This window comes from Gracilinanus agilis, chromosome 1 (genome assembly GCF_016433145.1).
Source record: "Gracilinanus agilis isolate LMUSP501 chromosome 1, AgileGrace, whole genome shotgun sequence".
Taxonomy (NCBI): domain Eukaryota; kingdom Metazoa; phylum Chordata; class Mammalia; order Didelphimorphia; family Didelphidae; genus Gracilinanus; species Gracilinanus agilis.
The window spans coordinates 93,713,810-93,733,098 of record NC_058130.1 but is presented as its reverse complement, the minus strand read 5'-3'; the positions used below and the strand labels follow the sequence as shown (position 1 = coordinate 93,733,098).

The 19,289-nt window shown below is 36.5% G+C and overlaps 1 protein-coding gene across 3 annotated transcripts in view; it reads right to left on the bottom strand.

The window, feature by feature from the left end:
- Positions 1-3,281: 3,281 nt before the first annotated feature.
- The window catches only part of NKTR (natural killer cell triggering receptor), a 54,198-nt gene continuing 38,190 nt past the window's right edge, over positions 3,282-19,289 (bottom strand). Inside the window, exons 10-16 of one of the 3 annotated variants that reach the window (XM_044680858.1) lie at positions 18,914-19,001; positions 17,537-17,682; positions 12,695-15,598; positions 9,205-9,300; positions 7,449-7,508; positions 6,322-6,423; positions 3,282-5,365 (exon numbers count right to left, since the gene is read on the bottom strand). In XM_044680858.1, the coding sequence (XP_044536793.1) occupies positions 5,278-5,365; positions 6,322-6,423; positions 7,449-7,508; positions 9,205-9,300; positions 12,695-15,598; positions 17,537-17,682; positions 18,914-19,001 (3,484 nt within the window). In that variant the 3' untranslated portion in view covers positions 3,282-5,277. The remainder of the gene's footprint in view (positions 5,366-6,321; positions 6,424-7,448; positions 7,509-9,204; positions 9,301-12,694; positions 15,599-17,536; positions 17,683-18,913; positions 19,002-19,289) is intronic. The other 2 variants (XM_044680780.1, XM_044680932.1) reach the window with 2 other exon arrangements.

The following is a 19,289-nucleotide window of genomic DNA, read 5'->3' as shown; positions in this document are numbered from 1 at the left end:
GATTCTTGACCTTTGTTCCTCCATGGAAATTTTGTTCCTAGCTCTATATTCTGGGAGAATGATTGGTACAGCATTGAAGTAGACCAATTTAGGTAATAGTTATTTTTATATTATCTATCTCTTCTAAACCGTTTTCCGCTGGAGGAATTTCATAGGGTTTCATGGGAATTAAAGCTGGAAGAAATCTTGGAGATTATCTAATCCAACCCCTTCATTTTATACAGGAAACAGGCCTAAAGAAATGACTTTTGCCTACAAGTTATCTCCAAACATTTCTATTTGTGCACTTCTGTCATTAACAAACATCTTGGACCTGCACTCTCCAATGCCTATCAAAGTGAGACCCACACACCACTTTGGCAATAAGATATATGATGATTATTATGCCTAAACAGAAAAAATGAAGAAAACATTTGATTTTAAGGGTTATTAACAGTCCCCCCCCAATCGAATATAATGGACTTCTATACTAGCAGCAATGCAATGATCCAGGACAGTTCTGAGGGACTTATGAGAAAGAACACTATCCACATCCAGAGAAAGAACTGTGGGAGTAGACACAGAAGAAAAACAACTGCTTGATTACACGGGTTGATGGGGATATGATTGGGGATGTAGACTCTAAATGATCATCCTAATGCAAATATCAGTAATATGGAAATAGGTCTTGATCAATGACATATGTAAAACCCAGTGGAACTGCTCATTGACTACAGGATGGGGGTGGGAAGAAGGGAGGGAAGGAACATGAATCTTGTAACCATGGAAAAATATTCTTAATTTAAAAAAAACAGTGCCCTCAGGGGTTTATTGAGTAGGGAGTGATATGGGCAGACATACTTTTGGTAAGTTAAGTCAGCAATGGGCTGGAGCTGGGGATTAGACTGAAGTTGGGGTGGGAAGGAAGTCACTGGAAGCAATAAGACCGACTAGGAGAACTACGATGGTCCAGATGAGAGAACAGCCTAAACTAGCGAAGTAGAAAGGGACAGATGAGATGATGCAGAGATAAAAATGACATTTGGTGAACTGATTAGATATGGGGAGTGTAAGGAAGTAAGGATGACACCAAGGTTGGGACCAGAAGGAAGACTGTCAAAAGAGGGGCTTTGGTAAAAGATTACAAAGAATCTTTAATGCAGATTGCAATTCATTGATGCAATAACTGTGCCAAGAGCTAGTGGGAAAAGGATGGGAAGCAAGCACATGTGCCCTAGAATAATGTGGAGGAGTCTGGGCAACAGAAGGTGAGTATTCAGAGTCCAGAATGAGGGAGTGGGGAGAGGTGGAGGCTGGAGAAAGGTTGACAACTTTGGAGATGAATTTGGGATGAATAATGTAGTCTCAAGCTGGATTGCAGAGTTGAGATGTGAGTGAGCAGAGGAAGTAGAAGCAGGGTAGACAGCTTTTGAAAGGGAGAATAATAGCATGAGGGTTCAGTAGGGTCTAAATGGATTTGCTGAAAGGAGACATAAGGAGAAAGCATATTGCCCCTATTGCTAAAATCCATTCTTGCCATCTTCTCCTTGGTGTGTAGGCAGGCATATTTTCCAAGGAAGTAACATCTCTTACTTCAGTTATCTAATAATGTTACTGCCCGAAGAGAGCATAGTTAACCCTCTGTATATCCCAGTCACTTCCCTTCTTACCCTACTAGAGATGGGCTTCATTCCTTCCAAGAAAAGAGATTGTGAAGATATTGTTAGTTTCTGAAAGTATGATTTTCAGGGCAAGCATAATTAATTTTTGTCTTCTTGGTACCAAGGTTTGAGTTGTTGTTGTGCTCTAAGTATAACTAACTTTTCTTAAAAGATTTCCAAGAAAACTGTTGATTTGTTCAGTTCAGTTGACCAGTTAATTTGAATAGTCTGAAAATAGTTAGGGAATGGATAGGGTTACAGGCTTCAAAGCCCTGAAGAGCCAATTCCTCCTTTTTTAGACAAGGAAAAATGTCCAGAGAAGACTGTGACTTACCCAAGTAATAGCCGAGCTGGGATTTGAACCAATGACTCACTCCACAGTGTCATCACTATGAAACCAGTTAGAGAAATTCTGATAGTGTAATACTGTTGTTTCTTAATTGCATTCCTCTGATAAACTTGAGACCTTCCTCTTTATAAAATCAGGACATTATTCTCTTCCACAGATGTGGTGGAACGGAATGGAAACAACTGAACGTGCTAAGGCTTAGATCTATTACATATATTAATGACTAATAACAGAAGCTAGGAAAATCCAAAGAGAATAATGTAATGCAGAATGGAGAGAGAAATGTTCTCCAGCAAGTTTGGTCAGTGACTCAAGCTGAAGAATGGCTGGACTTTGCTAGCAAGGACCAGACTAATAAAAGGAGTCATACTTTGCCAAATGAGACAATATTGTACGGTAAAGAACATTAAACTAAGAATCAGGACACCTGCAAACTTTACCCTGGACCTCCCATTATGACCTCTTTATTAAGTTTCCAGCTTTAGAGTCTGTGATTTAAGGCTCATATATGAAACAGGTTGGATTAGATAATTTCTGTGCTCTAATAATTTATGGTGTTTGTAAAGCACTTCCTCCAAATCTCATTTGAGCTTCACAACAACCCTGTAAAAGTAGGATGTAGGCTCCTTGACAGCTAAACCCATTTTATTTTTGTCTTCGGATTTCTAGAACCCAGTCCTGTATTTGATATAGTGTAGGTATATAATAGATAATTGAATAGTTGGCCCTAAATGACAACTAATGCCATCTATTTGGATAAATCCCAATAAAATCTGAATACCTGAAAACAGGTCTAAAAGTCTTCAACTGATGTTAGTCATGCCAGATAATTTGGGGAAACATGTCTTATGTAACATGGAGTAAAGCCGCCATTAAACAGTTTGTAGACCATACTCTTCATAGGTTAAATTTTGTACCTGAAATGCCTTTAATTCTGTTCATTTGTTCTACTTACTCAACTATGAAAATAAAAACCATAAACCATGAAAATGTGAATACTTGCTAACCATGATGGAATGTGCTTTTTCCATTTCAGGAAATAATAATTAAAAGACTTGGAGAGGAAGAAGGAAAGATGAGACATCCTGAGAGACAGAGGTTAAGTATATTTTTAATTTCTACAAGATCCCCTTCAAGGAGTAGGGGAAATGTAATTGAAATGTATACAAATCAGTTGTTGTCAATATGTACAAAAGTATCTTCTACATTTCTGAACACTATCAGTGTCCAAATATTTTTCTAGTAATGGTGACATTACAAAAACACCCCGGTGATACACTTTCTAGTAAGTATTACAACACACAACATAATTGAATTTTATTCAAAAATAATTCCAAAATACAGAACAAGTCCCTTAAGAAGAAAAGCTATTTCTTGTCATTCATTCCAGTAAACATGTGAGCTGAACGCTGCAGCTAAGAGTTGTCCCTTATGAGGGAGGAAAACAAGTAGTGCTTCGGTTCAGGATAAAAATCCACTCCCAGCTGAGAGATACAAGGAAGTCCCAGCCCAAGGGTAACTTTTACTTTTACCTAATTAGATGTGGCAGTTTCTATATGAGGTTCTGAATGTGTTATTTCACTGAGCTGTACTTAAGTTTTGTCTCCTCCTTCACAGTAAACTTTCTGAAGACTTTTGGTATGACACAAGCATTATTTTGCACTTAATATGAAAAGTCTAGAGGGTCATGGTAGTCTGAATTAAATCTTTTTTCCTAGTAAAATTTTATCTACTAGCTTGGGAATCAATTAGACAATTTTCCATAATAGGTAACCAATAGTTTTCAAAAACCTCTGACTTTTCTAACTTAACAATAAGTTTCTGTTAAATTGCCAAGGGTACCAAAGATGCCCTGTTGTTCATCTTTTACAATTCAGTTTGAACTGGCAGTAAGTACAACCAGAAAAAAAATCTAGTCAAAGACCAAATTAATTACACCAATTTTACTGTTTGCAGGAAAAAATTGTACAGGGGCTTCCTCAAAACATCAATGTTTTCTGCTTTCAAAGTTATGATGGCCTTGAAAAAACCCACATTGTTGCAATACTGCTTATCACTGCCACCTCATAAATGAGAGGGTTTTGTTTTTGAAGTAATAGAAATTCACTCCTTGGCACAGAAGTTCTGTTCAGAGATGTATTTCTAGACTGGCTGACTCACTTTGGTGATGCATTTCCTTTTTTAAAGCACTGACTGGAAAAGCCCTACTTCTGTGAATGCTTTCAGCAGGTATACATACCAGTTTTATTCTGTAGGTCTAGGCAGTCAGACTGACCTGCACAATGGCATTGCCAGGGGGCATATGGAACACAGCAAAATTTGGAAGAATCTTAAAGGAAACACATCCCAGGATGCCACTGTGTTGCTAAGACATTTCATCTCCCTCTTTACTGCAACTAGAATGTACAGTGTATAAGGCCAACGTTTTAAGGAGGTACCAAGGGGCACCCAAGCACCAGAGCATGGACTGAAATGCAACTTTTTTCTTAATAGGTTAAACTCTTTTAACAATAGTCTTTTTCTAAAAGTAGACAAAACATTAAGTTCTCAGGGATGGTGCATCCAGATATATTTACAGTTAAGGCTAGTTGCTATTCTCAAACTCACTCCCTGGCTCACAGTAATTATGACAACATGATGTTTTAAGATCATCAATTTTCTCATACCTTTGAGACAGCAAAGAAGAGAGGAATGAATCAAGAACCTTGGAGGCATTACTTTGTATTCCCTGGCTACTACTGGCATCATATCTATGTGGTTTTATTTCCAAGAATATGTATGTACAAGACACCACTGAATTGGTGTGTAAACAGTTTTAAAACTTCAATCAGTTTAATAAAAGAGAAATGGCAGCCTTTGACAGTTCTCCTTCACAGTTCTACTCTTCTAAACATCTGAGAAACTAAAATGTGAACAAAAGACCAAAAAGCCTAAAGTTCTATGAGAAATACTTTGGGAAAGAGAACAATAGTTTGTAAGTTATCATGAAATTTACACAGAGATAAAATATAGTAGATGGGAAAACTTGATTTGAGAAAATAAAATTGGTTTCCATAGTTGGCTACTGTGAAATGTGGCAAAAATTAAAATCTCTTAGGTGACAGATTTGTGTACTTTTAAATCTTCAGTTCACCAGTGAAAGAACTCAAGTCTGATTAAGTGGGATCCGGTCTCCCTCAATTTTCATTTGACACTGAAGAATAGAACAATGGACTGACTGCCATTACATTTTTCACATATTTGATACTTTTCAAATAAAAACATAATCAGCACCACCAAGGGAACTTTTCAGCTATATCTGCTGCTTTCACTGGGGCTTCGGTGATTAGAATAACTTCGGTCACTTTCACTGTCAGAGCCATAAGATCTACAACTCCTGGACAAAAAAAAAATGACAATACAGACAATAAGAAATTCTTAAGATTAAGAGTAAAAGAAAAAGAAAGTTAAAGGAGATAGGGAGAAAAACTGGAAGTAAGGGTGGATGGCCTACCATGGGACTCTCAGGGATTTTCAAGATTTAAGAGAGTGACACCAGGCTTAAAATATAATGAATAAGTGAAGGAAGGTCACATGTCTGTGAATCCTTTGCAAACCATGGGAGAAGCCAGTAGAAGGCTGATTTAACAAAATCATTCACAATCCAAAAGAGACATTAGCTTTTGTTTTTTATTTTCAAAATAACTTGAGAAAAGATAGTTAAATGAAAAGAGAAATAAATGAACCAGAGAGTTAAATGGCAGCCATGCGCCAGTAACTTCAAATTCAGGAAATATGCAAAAATGGCAGATATTAGTTAAGACAGGAGCTCACTACTATTCTTTATCCACCAAACACTATTTTACAGAATAGGCACACTAAAAAGAATCATACATGTTACTATGATGTTCTTTTAAATATAAAAGTTATTACTGAATAACTGGTTCAAGCAACTGATCTTTTGATCAAAGGAAATAACTTCATTTTTAGGTTCCAATTTTCTCTTCAAAAAGCAGTTGACTTTGTCAGCCTTGATTATTTCTGGGAAATGGCCTTGGTGCAGAAAGCAGGCCATAGTTTTTGTTGCATTCCTTCCAAAATGATTATTTGTCTAGAAGCATGAATATTTAAAAATCCATTTTGGAAACTAACTTGAATGAAAACTAATAAAAAGTTAACTCTTTAATCTAGCCTGATATATAATATTTTTAAAATTCAAGATTTGAAACATACTATTTCTGTACTCGGAGACTTATTCCTTCTCTTTAACACAACAAGGATGGCATTTCTTAATTATAAATAACTTTGTAAAGAATATAGGAACTTGCAAGAGTCCAAATTATCAACACCCACCTAGACCGCCTATTATAACTCCGAGATCGTCGGTAACTGTCACTCCTTTTACTTCTACTGCGACTGCGACTTCTGCTGTAATAGCTGTCATAAGTGTAGGACCTATTTAACCAGTAACACAAATATTTAAAGCATTTAAAAAGTAATCATTCATATATACTACTTTAAGGAATTATATATGCATAGGGCTCTATCTTAAAAAAAAGAAGCACTATATAGAATATATCATATTGTGAAAACATAGTAATAGATATGTTGCAAAAAAATTTATCATTAATGGAAATGTCAGATTCGTTATATTGAACAGAAAAATATTAACCTCTTTTTCCTAAAAGGTACTACAAAATTATAAGTGAGCTATATTTACTGAGGTTGGTAGATCTTATTAGGCAATTATGTTCCCAAAATACCAAGCATTACAATGTTCAATTGTTACTTTTTTGATACTCTCAACTCCCTGGTACTGAACTGTAGTCTGTGCCAGTGGAATATAAATTCCTCCAGAGCAGGGACTGTCTCTTTTGTATTTGCAGGGGCCTGAAGGATAATGTGTTAAAAACATACTTTTGTCTTTCATTCATTCATAATAGACTGAGACATAAATTGTCAGAAAGATCTTTAGTTTTAGAAACAATTTAAACCCATGGAATTTATTTTGATTGGGAGGAGTTGATAAAACACATTTTAAAATTAATGGATTATAAACATAAATAATATCAGCCTCCATGTAGAAAGTGTGTGGTGTAGTGGAAAGAACTCTGGTCCAGATTCCATTTTATCAGCTCAGTAATCCTGGACTTTATTCTTTATTCTCAGAGCCTCTACTTTCACTGACTGATTAGGAAGAATAATGCTAGGACTACCTAAATTCATGGAGTTATTATGAGAAAAGCATTCCACAAATTTAAGTCAATATTTAGAAAACATCTATTATTTGCAAAGTTCTTTGCTATATATTGAGAGATAAAAGACAAAAATAAACAGTTCCTGCCCTGAAGGGGAATACATGTATACAAGCAAGGGAATATAGCATATATGCCAAGTAATACAAAATAATTTTTAAAGGGAGAGTAAACCTTTAAAATAATGTCAGCTAAATCATTATTATATGAAAGTTCAGTTCAAACCTGGATCGACTGTGATGATCATAAGAGCTGCTCCTAGATCGACTTCTGCTGTATGTCCTACTATCAAATATTTGCAAGAAAAATATGTCTATATTAATTAAAATGGGCTTCTGCAAAATTAAAGAAATCCATATATTTATCAATCAATAGTAATGAAAACTTAATGACAAACTTCTAGAGTATGCAGCCATACCACAAATCCTATTTTAGTCTTTAAAATTCAATGGTATTTCCATGTGAATTGAAAAGACCTCCAGGAATTGATGCAGAGTGAAAGAAGCAGAGCCAGAAGAACATTGTACACAGAGACTGATACACTGTGGTAAAATAGTATGTAATGGACGTCTGTACTAGCAGCAATGCAATGACCCAGGAGAATTCTGAGGGATTTATGGAAAAGAATGATAACCCACATTCAGAGGAAGAACAGCAAGAGAGGAAACACAGAAGAAAATCAACTGCTTGAATACATGGCTTGATGAGGACATGATTGGGGATCGAAACTACCACACCAATGCAACTATCAACAATTTGGAAATAGGTCTTGATCAATGACACATGTTAAAACCAGTGGAAAGGCATATCGGCCAGGGGAAGGGGGAGGTCGGGGGGGGGGTGAAGGGGAAAGTAAGAGCATAAATTATGTAACCATGTTAACTTTTCTAAAATATAAATATTAATAAATGTTTAAAATAAAAAAAAAATTCAATGGTATTGTACAAGAAAGACCTGATATTGTTTACTAACTCTTTGTTTAGATATTTTTGAAACACAGGTACTAAATAAAACACTACACTAAGATTGCTATATTTTGGGTTGGGATGGTGAATTGAAGAGAGTGGATAGAATGGAAATACAGACCACATGAGATACAGAACTGATAGCCTGCCATGGGTCTGGAGTGTTAAAGAGTGAGAAGCACTTTTTTTTTTTTTTTTTTGCTTCGTGGTATGCTTTATTTAAAAATTGTGATAACTACAGTTGTAGTGTTCTCATTTCTTACTGTTTTGATAGTATAAGAAACTGGGGAAAATAGCATAATTTCAAGAAGGTATAAAAAAAACCTCAAACACATTTACACACACACACATCATTATTATCTAAACATATTTTAAAGTGGTGAGAGATAGGCTCTGAATGCACCAAATCAAATGAAAAACCCTTACTTAAAGTGAACTGTGTGGTAATGCTGTGGCTTTGAAACTAGGCTAGGGAACACCTAAAAACTGGGAAGCTCCATGTTGAGAATACCAAGTTCTCCTGGAGAAAACTGGTGGCTAAAAATGTGTGCATAGACATGCGTACATACACCTGGTGTGTCAAGAAGTGATCAAGTAGTACATGCAACTGGATAAAGACAGACTTTTGCAAGAATATACAGAAATCCATGGTCCTTCTCCTTAGATGCCTTTCTTTGCCCTGTAGGTAGAACATTTCTGCTATTTCCCCTCCCCAATACAAGAACCTTTAAGGCCTGGGGACAGGCACACAAATTGTAATTTTCTCCTTCCATATTTTATCTCAGCTCAGTCATCCTCTGACTAGTGTTCACTAATTACTATTTTCTGCTCAATGACTTCTATCTCTTTATGTCTTTTTTAAGTATTGGGAAGAGACAAGAACAGTGTCCACAGAATGATGGGACAAATCAAAGTCAACAACATTTATTAAGATCCAACTATGTACAACATCAAATGATATCATCTCAAAAATATCAATGCCACAGAATAAAGCTTTCCATTTGAGGTAAACTTACCTGTGGCTTTTATAACTGTGGTAAGAACTACTGCGACTTCGTGATCGATCTCTACTGTACCAGCCTCTGCTTCGACTTCTAGAATAACTTCTTGAACTACAAATTAGAAATAATACAAGAGGTATGAACATATGCAACTAAATCAGTGAACATAAAGCATCGCTTCACTTTTTTATGTGGGTGAAAAATGCAACTTCAAAACACAAAAATTAAAAGCAAGCTATATGTTTCTTCATTTGTTCACTTAGTAAATATTGTCCTCTGGCTGTACACAGAAAGCCATGTGCAAAGTTTTGGGAAGATACAGTTTAGATCAAACACAGTTCTTGCCTGCAGCTCAAAGTCTGTCAGGCAGCTATAGGTAGGACCCAAAGACACATAAAAATATTTTAAAAGATGGGTGGGAGGGGCAGCTGGGTAGCTCAGTGGATTGAGAGTCAGGCCTAAAGAAGGAAGGTCCTGGGTTCAGATCCGGCCTCAGACACTTCCCAGCTGTGTGACCCTGGACGAGTCACTTGACCCTTATTGCCTAGCCCTTACCATTCTTCTGCCTTGGAGCCAATACACAGTATTGACTCCAAGACAGATCATTTATTTTACAACACAATATTATTACATTCTTCTCTGCTTCTCTGATTTGTGATGTCACCCTTAAGGTCTAAAAGTCAAGCATCCATTTGGAGGTTGTTTTGGTAGATGGTGTGATGTATTATCTGTTATCTAGTTTCTGCCAGACTGCTTTGCAGTTCTCTCAGCAGTTTCTGCTCTTAAAGTTTGGGTCTTTGAATTTAATCAAATATTAGGCTACTAAAAGTTCAAATGCTTCTGAGTGTTGTGAAACTAATTTGTTCCACTGATCAACTTCTCTATTTCTTTTTTATTTTTAATTAAAACATTTAGAAAAAACTCTTTAACTTTTGTCTTGTTATCAATTCTCAGAAAGAGTGGCACTGGCTAAGCAATTGGGGTTATGTGACTTGCTCAGGGTCACACACTTGGGAATTGTCTGAGGCCAGATTTGAACCACAGTCCTCCCAACTCTAAGTTTGGTGCTCTATCCACTGTATCATCTGGTTGTTCCAACTTCTCTATTTTTCAACCAGTGCTAAATCATTTAGACAATTATTGCTTTGTAATATAGTTTGAAATGTGGTACTGCTACCCTGAAAGCAATGTTTCCCATTATTGGAAGTCTGAGTAACTTTATCTAGGATATTATAAGTGGGTTTCCTGTTCAGAGACAGGTTAAACAAGTAACCTCTTTGGTCTCTTCCAACCCTAAAATTCTGTGACTGTGACAATGAAACCATCACACTTGAATTCTAATCTCTGATGAGCAAAATGAATAAGGGGAAATGGTATTGAAAAAAACAAAGACAGAAAAGGCACTTTCTACCTGAAAGTATACAGTGACCCATGTACCTACATTTTAATCTTTATAAAAATTTTAATGATGATTTACACATATTTTAGGCTATCCTAGATGAAAACCTAATGAGAGAATAGCTTTTCACAAATAATATCTTACAAAAGATATTTTTCACAATCACACAACTGACTAAAAGATACAAGGAATACAAGAATTCAATGCAGTTTGATTTTTTTAATTAAAAAAAGTATTTAATTTAATAGCATAAGAAGTAGCTTTAAAGTTTCTCTTCCAGTGAGATGTTTTCCATGCACATGCTAAGACCACAAAATATTCTTTGATAAATGCAATGAGAAATGATTTTTGATTATCACTATCAAGAAAGACAATACCAACAAGGAGAAATGTTTGTTGAAGGTATATGCCACCATCATGAAGGCTATGTCTCGCAGACTCTGCTAAAATAAGGTTTCTAGGGGGCAGCTGGGTAGCTCAGTGGATTGAGAGCCAGGCCTAGAGACAGGAGGTCCTACGTTCAAATCTGGCCTCAGACACTTCCCAGCTGTGTGACCCTGGGCAAGTCACTAAACCCCAATTGCCTAGCCTTTACCACTCTTCTGCCTTGGAACCAATACGGTTCCAAGACAGAACATAAGGGTTTTTAAAAAATAAAAAAAAATAAAATAAATTTTCTAGATGCTCCTGTTTGTGGATGACACTATGTTATGCCTTGACATACTAATGAGCCTCCTAAGTGCTACACATGAATAGTTAAGACTTCAAACAACCCACAAAGAAAAATATCAACATGAATAAAGAATACTAACTGTCCAGACTATAACATTCAGTTAAATGGATAGCCCACTAAGCTAGCAGTCCATCACTCCACATTATGACAAGACCCTGTAAAAGGATAAAGAATGAGCTGGGTCAGAAATCAAACAGGGGGAAGAAATAGGTTGCAGTTGAGAAACTGCACAGAACTTTTAATTATTCTTCTGCTAAACACAAGACTCCATCCTTTTAAACACAAAGATCCTTCTAATACTATAATGCTGAAAATTATGGACCATCACAATCTTAAAATGATTAAAATTACAGGCAACCAGACAAGCAATGGTGACATATGGTATCCCTGCTGAAGTTGTGACATATGGATAATGACGATTTGAGCAGAAGTGGTATAACAGGTATCAACTAAATGTATGACTAGAAAAAGTGGTGGTGAGTAGTTATCTACCAAAAGATAAGGTGAAAAGACCCAGAAGAAAACTTGTGAAGATTTATAAGAGTACAGTCAAAGAGGCCCAAGTTAAGTAGAAGTTATAAGATGCACTGCTGGAGAAAACCCATAATGGTGACTACTACCTACACTTCCTGACAGAGAAATAATGGAATCAAGATGCAGAATGGGATAGATGTGATTATATGGTCGAAGAAGGAATTTATTTTTCTTTACTATGCAATTTCTTACAAGGGTTTTGTTTCTATTACTTTTTCAAAGGGCTTGGGCAGAGGTAGGTAGGAAAGAAAACAAATGCTTGATAATTGAAGATATAAAACAAAAGATGCATGGCTAGAGCAAGTAACCACCCTGATGAGATAACAGATTCATCTAAGTGCTGAATTATAGTAGTAGGGATTATTAATGAGATATAATATTTTATTATTGAACTGAGAAGGGAATTTTTTGCAAAGAACAAGAAAAGTCAGTAACCTTCTACTAATATTCCCTCTAACCTTAAATATTTTTCACTTCATTCTCTTCACCATCCAGATTATGCTGAATACATTTTTGGAAAATTTCTTGCTCATTACTAGTATCTTTATTTTGGAAATGTGCACACTTTTTAAACTGACTTTTTATTATCTGAAGACTTATCTTAAAGAGGATTTGTTTTGATTTTTTCCTCCTAAATAAATCTATACGATCTTAGGCAAGTCACAGCTTCTATGGAAGGAAACTTCCTCATCTATAAAAGGAGTTAAGACTGGGTGATCATAATGTCTCTCTAGTTCTAACGATTTTTGTTCAGAGGTGTCCCCATCTCTGACATTCTATGAAAGTAGAGTTCTGGCGGGGCATTAGAGGAAGAGAAAACAAACCAGAAAATTGCTCACCGATAAGAATAAGTAGAACTTCGAGATCGACTTCTTGAGTGACTATAGGAGACAGACCTTGTTCTGTGTCTTGATTTGGTTTCAGATTTACTTCGGGATCTACTTGGGCTCCTGGATTGGCTATTTTCATCTCGACTGGGAGTTTGTTCATCACTGGAGCTCTCTTGATTTCTTGGTCTCCTGTTTAAGCGTGCAGTTTTTCTTACTTCATCAAAGAGAGAGCCAGGACGGACTTTGTTTTTGCTTTTGATTTCTATTCGCAGGCCTTGTGGTTTCGTGTCAGGTATAGAAGGTAAAGTCTTAATTTCCATAGCAGTAGAAGTTGTAGTTGCTGACAGATTACCCACTCCTTGTAAAGGCTTCCATTTATTATCAACTATGTTGCTCTGGCTTCTTTCAGTCATGTCTGACTTGATAGCATTTTCAACAGTACCAGAAAATCCCAGAGTATTACCATCCTGCTTTCCTACTTCAACCACCATCTTACTCTCAGTCACATTGCTTTCTTGATTAATAACCACAGTTTCTAGATTTTCATTCACCAAATCTTGGTTTAGGATGACGTTTATATCTGGAGTGCCAAAACTCAGATTGCTTGGAGGGGAAATATCTAACTTTACAGGTGAGCTGCGTTCTGGAGTACAAATCTCCATGTTATCATCTGTCTGCACCATGTCTTCTGTTCCACTCTGAATGGTTTCATCAACATGCTGATTACTTTTCTGAGAAGTAGGTACATTTTTTTCTGCATTTAAAATGCTAGTGGAGGTACTGGGTTTACCATTGTCTTTAGAGGCAGGATTAGAATCTGCTGAAGTATTAATTGCATTATGTTTGCCCGAGTGGCTGCTTTCACCACAGAGTTTCTCAGTTTTCATTGTCTTATCTTTAATAATTTCACTGCTTTCAAAATCTTGTTTTTTACTCTTTATATCTTTGGTAACTTGGTTGTCATTAGTCTCTTCTTCTTCTTCTTCACCAAATTCTAATGGAGGCTGCCAATGAAAGGTTTCCTTTCGTTTCTGAACCTTGTGTTTTTTCTCTTTTTTCCCCTTGGATTTCTCTTTCATCTTTTTAGTATGTTCTTTTTTAACACTCTTCTCTGATCTATGTTTGTGTTTCTTTGACTTTCCTTGATTGTTTTCAGAAGTAGAATGGGAACTCTCTGAATTGGAAGAAGATGGGTGTTGCCTGCTTGACTTCCAAGCACTCTCATTATCAGACACAAGGATGTTTTCTGAAGATTTTGGCATGGGTTTGGCCTTGATAACAGTCTCAATGATCTCTACATCAGATTCTGATGTAGCCTCTCCTTCCTCTTTATCAGAAACTGGCCTAGAATCTTCCTTGCTTTTGTTTAGTTCTCGCTCTGAATTGGACTCAGAATCCCATCTACTGCCAGCATAATTCTTCCTTTTGGACTTTTCTCCATTGAGAAGATGGTCAAAGGAACTCTCATTCAACATCTTCCTTTTAGAATGATCACTATCCCATTCACACTTTGATTTCTCTTCGTCTCTATTAGAAGATGCATTTTTTTCCTGTTTTTTATTATTGATGCCTTCCTCTTGGCCATGTTTATCTCTTTCTAGGGTTGTCTGTGTAACTTTCACAAATGACTGTTCGCTATCTGAAGAATAGTCTAAAGATGACTTGCTTTCACTGTCTTTTCTCTTACGTAAGGACTCATCTCCACCTTTGCAATACTTATTAAGTGTTCTTTCAGAGCTAGAGACTTGCCTTTTCTTTGAATCATTAATATTCTTCTCATTGGCTCTAGATTTTCTTTTAGTTTGTCTCCCATCATCACTGCTAACAGTATATGAAGATGACCTACTATATCTGGACCTATCACTGTACTTACCTCGTGAATGGGATCTCAGAGTTGATAGTGACTGAGACCTTGAATGTGAGCTAGCTAGACTCCTTGATCTTGTATATGATCTTGAATAAGACCTACTTCTGGAAGATCTGCTTCTTGATCTTGGTGAGCTCTCTGAACTTCTGTCACTATGATATTTTGAATAACCACTCCAATCACTATCTGAACTCTTTTCCCGCTTACGATAAGAAGATGAAATACTAGGCTCTTTTACATTCGTTAAACTGTATGTATTTGGGGGAGGAAGTAAATGAGTTGTTTTAGCTTTCATTTCTTGAATTCGTTCATAAGAAGGTTTCCAGGGCTTCTGTCCAGGTTTCCATCGTGAAGGTGGAGGACTATCACTTAAAGGTATTACAGGAATACTTTCAGTTACTATTGGCTGCACAACAACCTTTTCATTTGGTGGCACTGCTGCTCTTACAGCTTCAGTTTTGACTGACTTATTTTCATTTAATCGAGAGGTTGTACTTCTTGGGGATTTAGATGCTGTCCTCTGACATCTAGACTTGGAATTGGATCTGGACTTTGATCTACTTTGAGAAGGTGATGAGGATTTTGATGCTGTCCTTGACCTAGAGCTTCCTTTGGAGTACGAACGGGATTGGGATTTTGATCTGTAGTATGAATGAGACTCTCTGCTGTACTGAGTTGAAGAGCTTTGCTCATCCTTGTCAGACTTAGACCAGCCCCTCTTTGATGAATGCTGAGATGATGAAGATGAATGAGATCTCCTTTCTCGATCACAAGGAGATTTCATTTGCCGGACTGAAGATCTAGAGGATTCAACATTTGAAAGTTGAGAAATTTTCTTTTTCTTGGTTGGTTTGTGTCTCTTGCAATGTTTCTGCTTTTTAGCTTTCTTTTTATGTTTTACTTTTTTCTCCTTTCTGTGTTTTTTGTGATGACTGTCAGAATGTCTTACTGTACTAAGATCAGAATAATAGCCATTATATGACCATGATCTTGATCTTTGAGACAAGCTTCTTTCATCCCACCGGCTTGAACATGGGTCACTTAACCTATGAACAAGAACACAGAGTCAATGCACCTCATTCACTAGATGTTTTTTTTTTAAATGTCTCAGGGTTAAACACAATAAAAATGTTTTTTAAAAATTTCTAGGTTGCCATCATTAAAAACACTACCAAACGCATGCAGAGTACCATAAGAAACCCTTTCAACAGATTGAAGAACTACATAGATTCTGTAGAGCCATAGAGAAAATAAAGCAATGAAAAGAACTTTAGGTTTTCCTACAAAGTAATGCCACTGAGATAACAATATAAATGAAAAGAGCACCAGGATGTGACCTCAAAAGACTTGGGGTTTGGCTCTACTACTCTATGTGACCCAGAGTAAATCATGAACTTCTCTGGGCCTATTTCCTCATATGTAAAACAAAGAGACCTGGCCTAGAGAATCTCAAAAATATTTTCCAGTTCTAAATGCCATGATCAGTTGTATAATACCAATTCATGGGATCACCCCCAAGCAGAACTTTACCTAGTACCTGAGATAATTCAATAAGCATACTTCCCTCAACATTATCTTATGAGATTTTACCAGATGCTTTAGGGTTTTAAGAATGCATATGTTGAACAACTGTTCTACTAAAAAAGGATTCATTCTCTAAATATATGAGAAGGCAAGGGCTATAAAGGACCAAGATTTAAAAACAGCATAATACTGTGCATGGCGTAATGAGAGCTGGATTTGAAGTCAGAGGATGTGCAATCAAAACCTGGCTCTGCTACTTATTACCTATGTCATCTTGGGCAAGTTATATACCTCCTTTGGTCTCTAATCTCCCTACCTAGAAAACGAGTGGGCTGAACTAGATAATATTTGATTCAAGAATTTACCTTAGTGAGTGCCTATTTTGCCTCAGTCAATGATAAAATAAAACAGTCTCTGACCTCAAGAAGTTTACATTATACTTGGAGAAGACAACATGAGCACAGATACATATATAGATACAATACAGAAGAAACAGAATTTATATAGCACTTTAAGGTTTACAAAATGCTTTATAAATACTATTATCACTTAATCCTCACAACAACTCTCATAGGTAGAGTTGTAAGGATCAAGTGATATAACAGGCATAGGTATACTATTATTATAGGTACATATAGGTAGATACTATTATTAGCAAAGGTAGATGCTAATATTATCCCCATTTACAGATGAGGAACTAGGGCAGACAGAGGTTAAGTTACTTGCCCAGTCACCCTGCTAATAAGTTGTCTGAGACTGGATTTGAATTCAAGTCTTCCTGATTCCAGAAATAGAAGCATTTTCAGTGTATAGAGCATTAACAATATTCTCAGGAAAGGGGCCTCTAAGGTCCCTGTAGGTCTAAATATTATGATCTTAATATTATCTACATTATAGCAAGGAATCTGATCCAGAGGTTGATGAAGCTAGAAATGATTTTAGAGATTATCTAGTCCAATTCTCTCATTTCCCAGAGGAAAAAAACTGAGACCCAGAGAGGGAAAGTGACTTTCCCAAAATCAGTGGCAGGGTAGGAAATCAATCCTCTTAAGTTCTCAGTGACTGGTCCAGGACCCTTTCCACTGTATCATGATGCCTCACTTGCTCCAAAAAGTTGTCAGCACTTGAGAAACATGCCCAGGGAACAATCTTCTATGATTTTTTTCAAAAACAAATTTTGTCATTACTAACACTGAATAAAAAGTATTTTTCTTGTGTTTTGATTTTCAGAGAACCTCAAGTTACTTAACACTCTAGTTACCTAATTCACTTTCATTTATTTTACCCTTAAATATATTCCTATAATTACCTCATATTACATTAGTCTAATTTAAATTGTGACTCCTCATGAAAATATCTATCTTGAATTCTTCAATCTTCCTAAAATCTATCATACAGAAGATACCAAATTCATTCCTATAAAGTACTGAGGTTATTCTATTCAGAATAAAAGTCCTTACTTATCTCCTTTGCTCCATTTTTCTCCACTAGGTGGTCTGTATGCTCTTAACCTCTGCATTTCTTCCTTCCAGTGAGGAGGTGTTTCACTGCTTTCATCATCATCTGACTCGGAACAAGACCTTGATCGGGGTGGTGTATGATACCGCTTAAAGAATAATGATAAAGATTTCAAGTCTAAGTAAATTCCTCCTTATAATACTATCTTACTATCTGCTTTTTTTTTTTTTAAATTTTAAACCCTTAACTTCTGTGTATTGACTTATAGGTGGAAGAGTGGTAAGGGTAGGCAATGGGGGTCAAGTGACTTGCCCAGGGTCACACAACTGGGAAGTGTCTGAGGCCAGATTTGAACCTAGGACCTCCCGTCTCTAGGCCTGGCTCTCAATCCACTGAGCTACCCAGCTGCCCCAATACTATCTGCTTTTGAGTAGAACTTGATACGGAATATTACTTGATTTAGACACAATTCCCAAACCTGGATCACTAACTTCAATTTTTCTTTCTCATCTCAGCCTTGCATCTCATATTCCCTAGAGCACGTCCTCACTTAGGAGGTCCCACCAGCATTTCAAACTCCACCTTGTCTCAAAACTGAAATTATCTTTCCCCCAACATGGTTCCTCTTTCCAACTCCATTTATTTTGGTCACTGATGGTGCCATTCATCCAGGAATCCCTGTTAAAAATCGCAACTTTTGCTTTCTCACTCTCCACATACAATTACTTATCAAATACTACCAATTCTGTCTTCATACTACTTCCTAAAGCTATTCATCTCCTCTCTTTTCCCACTGTAGTTACCATTTTATGACTCTTCCCACAGTAGTCACCATCCACTTGTGTAACAGACTAATTGGTCTTCTAGACATTAACTCTCCTCCATCTCTCCTGCACATTTTATATTATTGCAAGGTTTATCTGCCTTATGCATAAATCTAACCAGGCCACACTGTTGCACAAAACCCTTTAATAGCTCCCTATTGAATAAAGTTCAAATCTTCTAGTCTTGCTCTCTAAAATCTGGTGCTACCCTTTCTGGCCTTATCTCATGCTACTCCCCTCCATATTGGCTATACTTCAGGCAAAAGGGACAACTTGTTGATTCCTTTATAGATCTTGTACTATCCCATCATCATATACCTGTGGTCCTGCTGTTCTCTATCCCTAGAACTGTGATACTATCTAATTCTAAAGCCCAGTTCATGACCTCTTTCAGAGAAGAGTTAAGTACACCTAATACCTAAGTGCACCTAACAAGGGCTGCTTGGATGCTTTGAAAATAAAGGGCATTTTATAAATATTTTTTAAAGCTATAGAATTAAAATAGATCTTTTGTCATCTGTACAAGTTAACTTGTAAAAAGTCAGAAATACATACTATTGTGCCTCGTCCTTTAATTTTCCGTCCTGACTTTGATACAGATGGCTTTTGATCACTTAAAATGGGTGCGACATCAGGAAGTTTCCTAGAGCAAAGGAGAAAAAAAGTAACAAAAATGAAGAAATGAAAACTAAGACTTTCCTTCTTCAAATATTGCACTTTAAGACATAGCAGGGCCTGTAACACATTATAACCAGTAAGTCTGGAATTTGTCAGATAGTTGTGTAGTATCCCTTTGAGTACCAAAATTATTTAAAACATTTTTGATGGCAATCTTTTTAAAATGGATTACATACTTCTCAGACCTCTTAAAGTATACACCAATGTCATCTCTTCCTAATTCAGACTCCTTGCAATGGTCATCCATTATTGT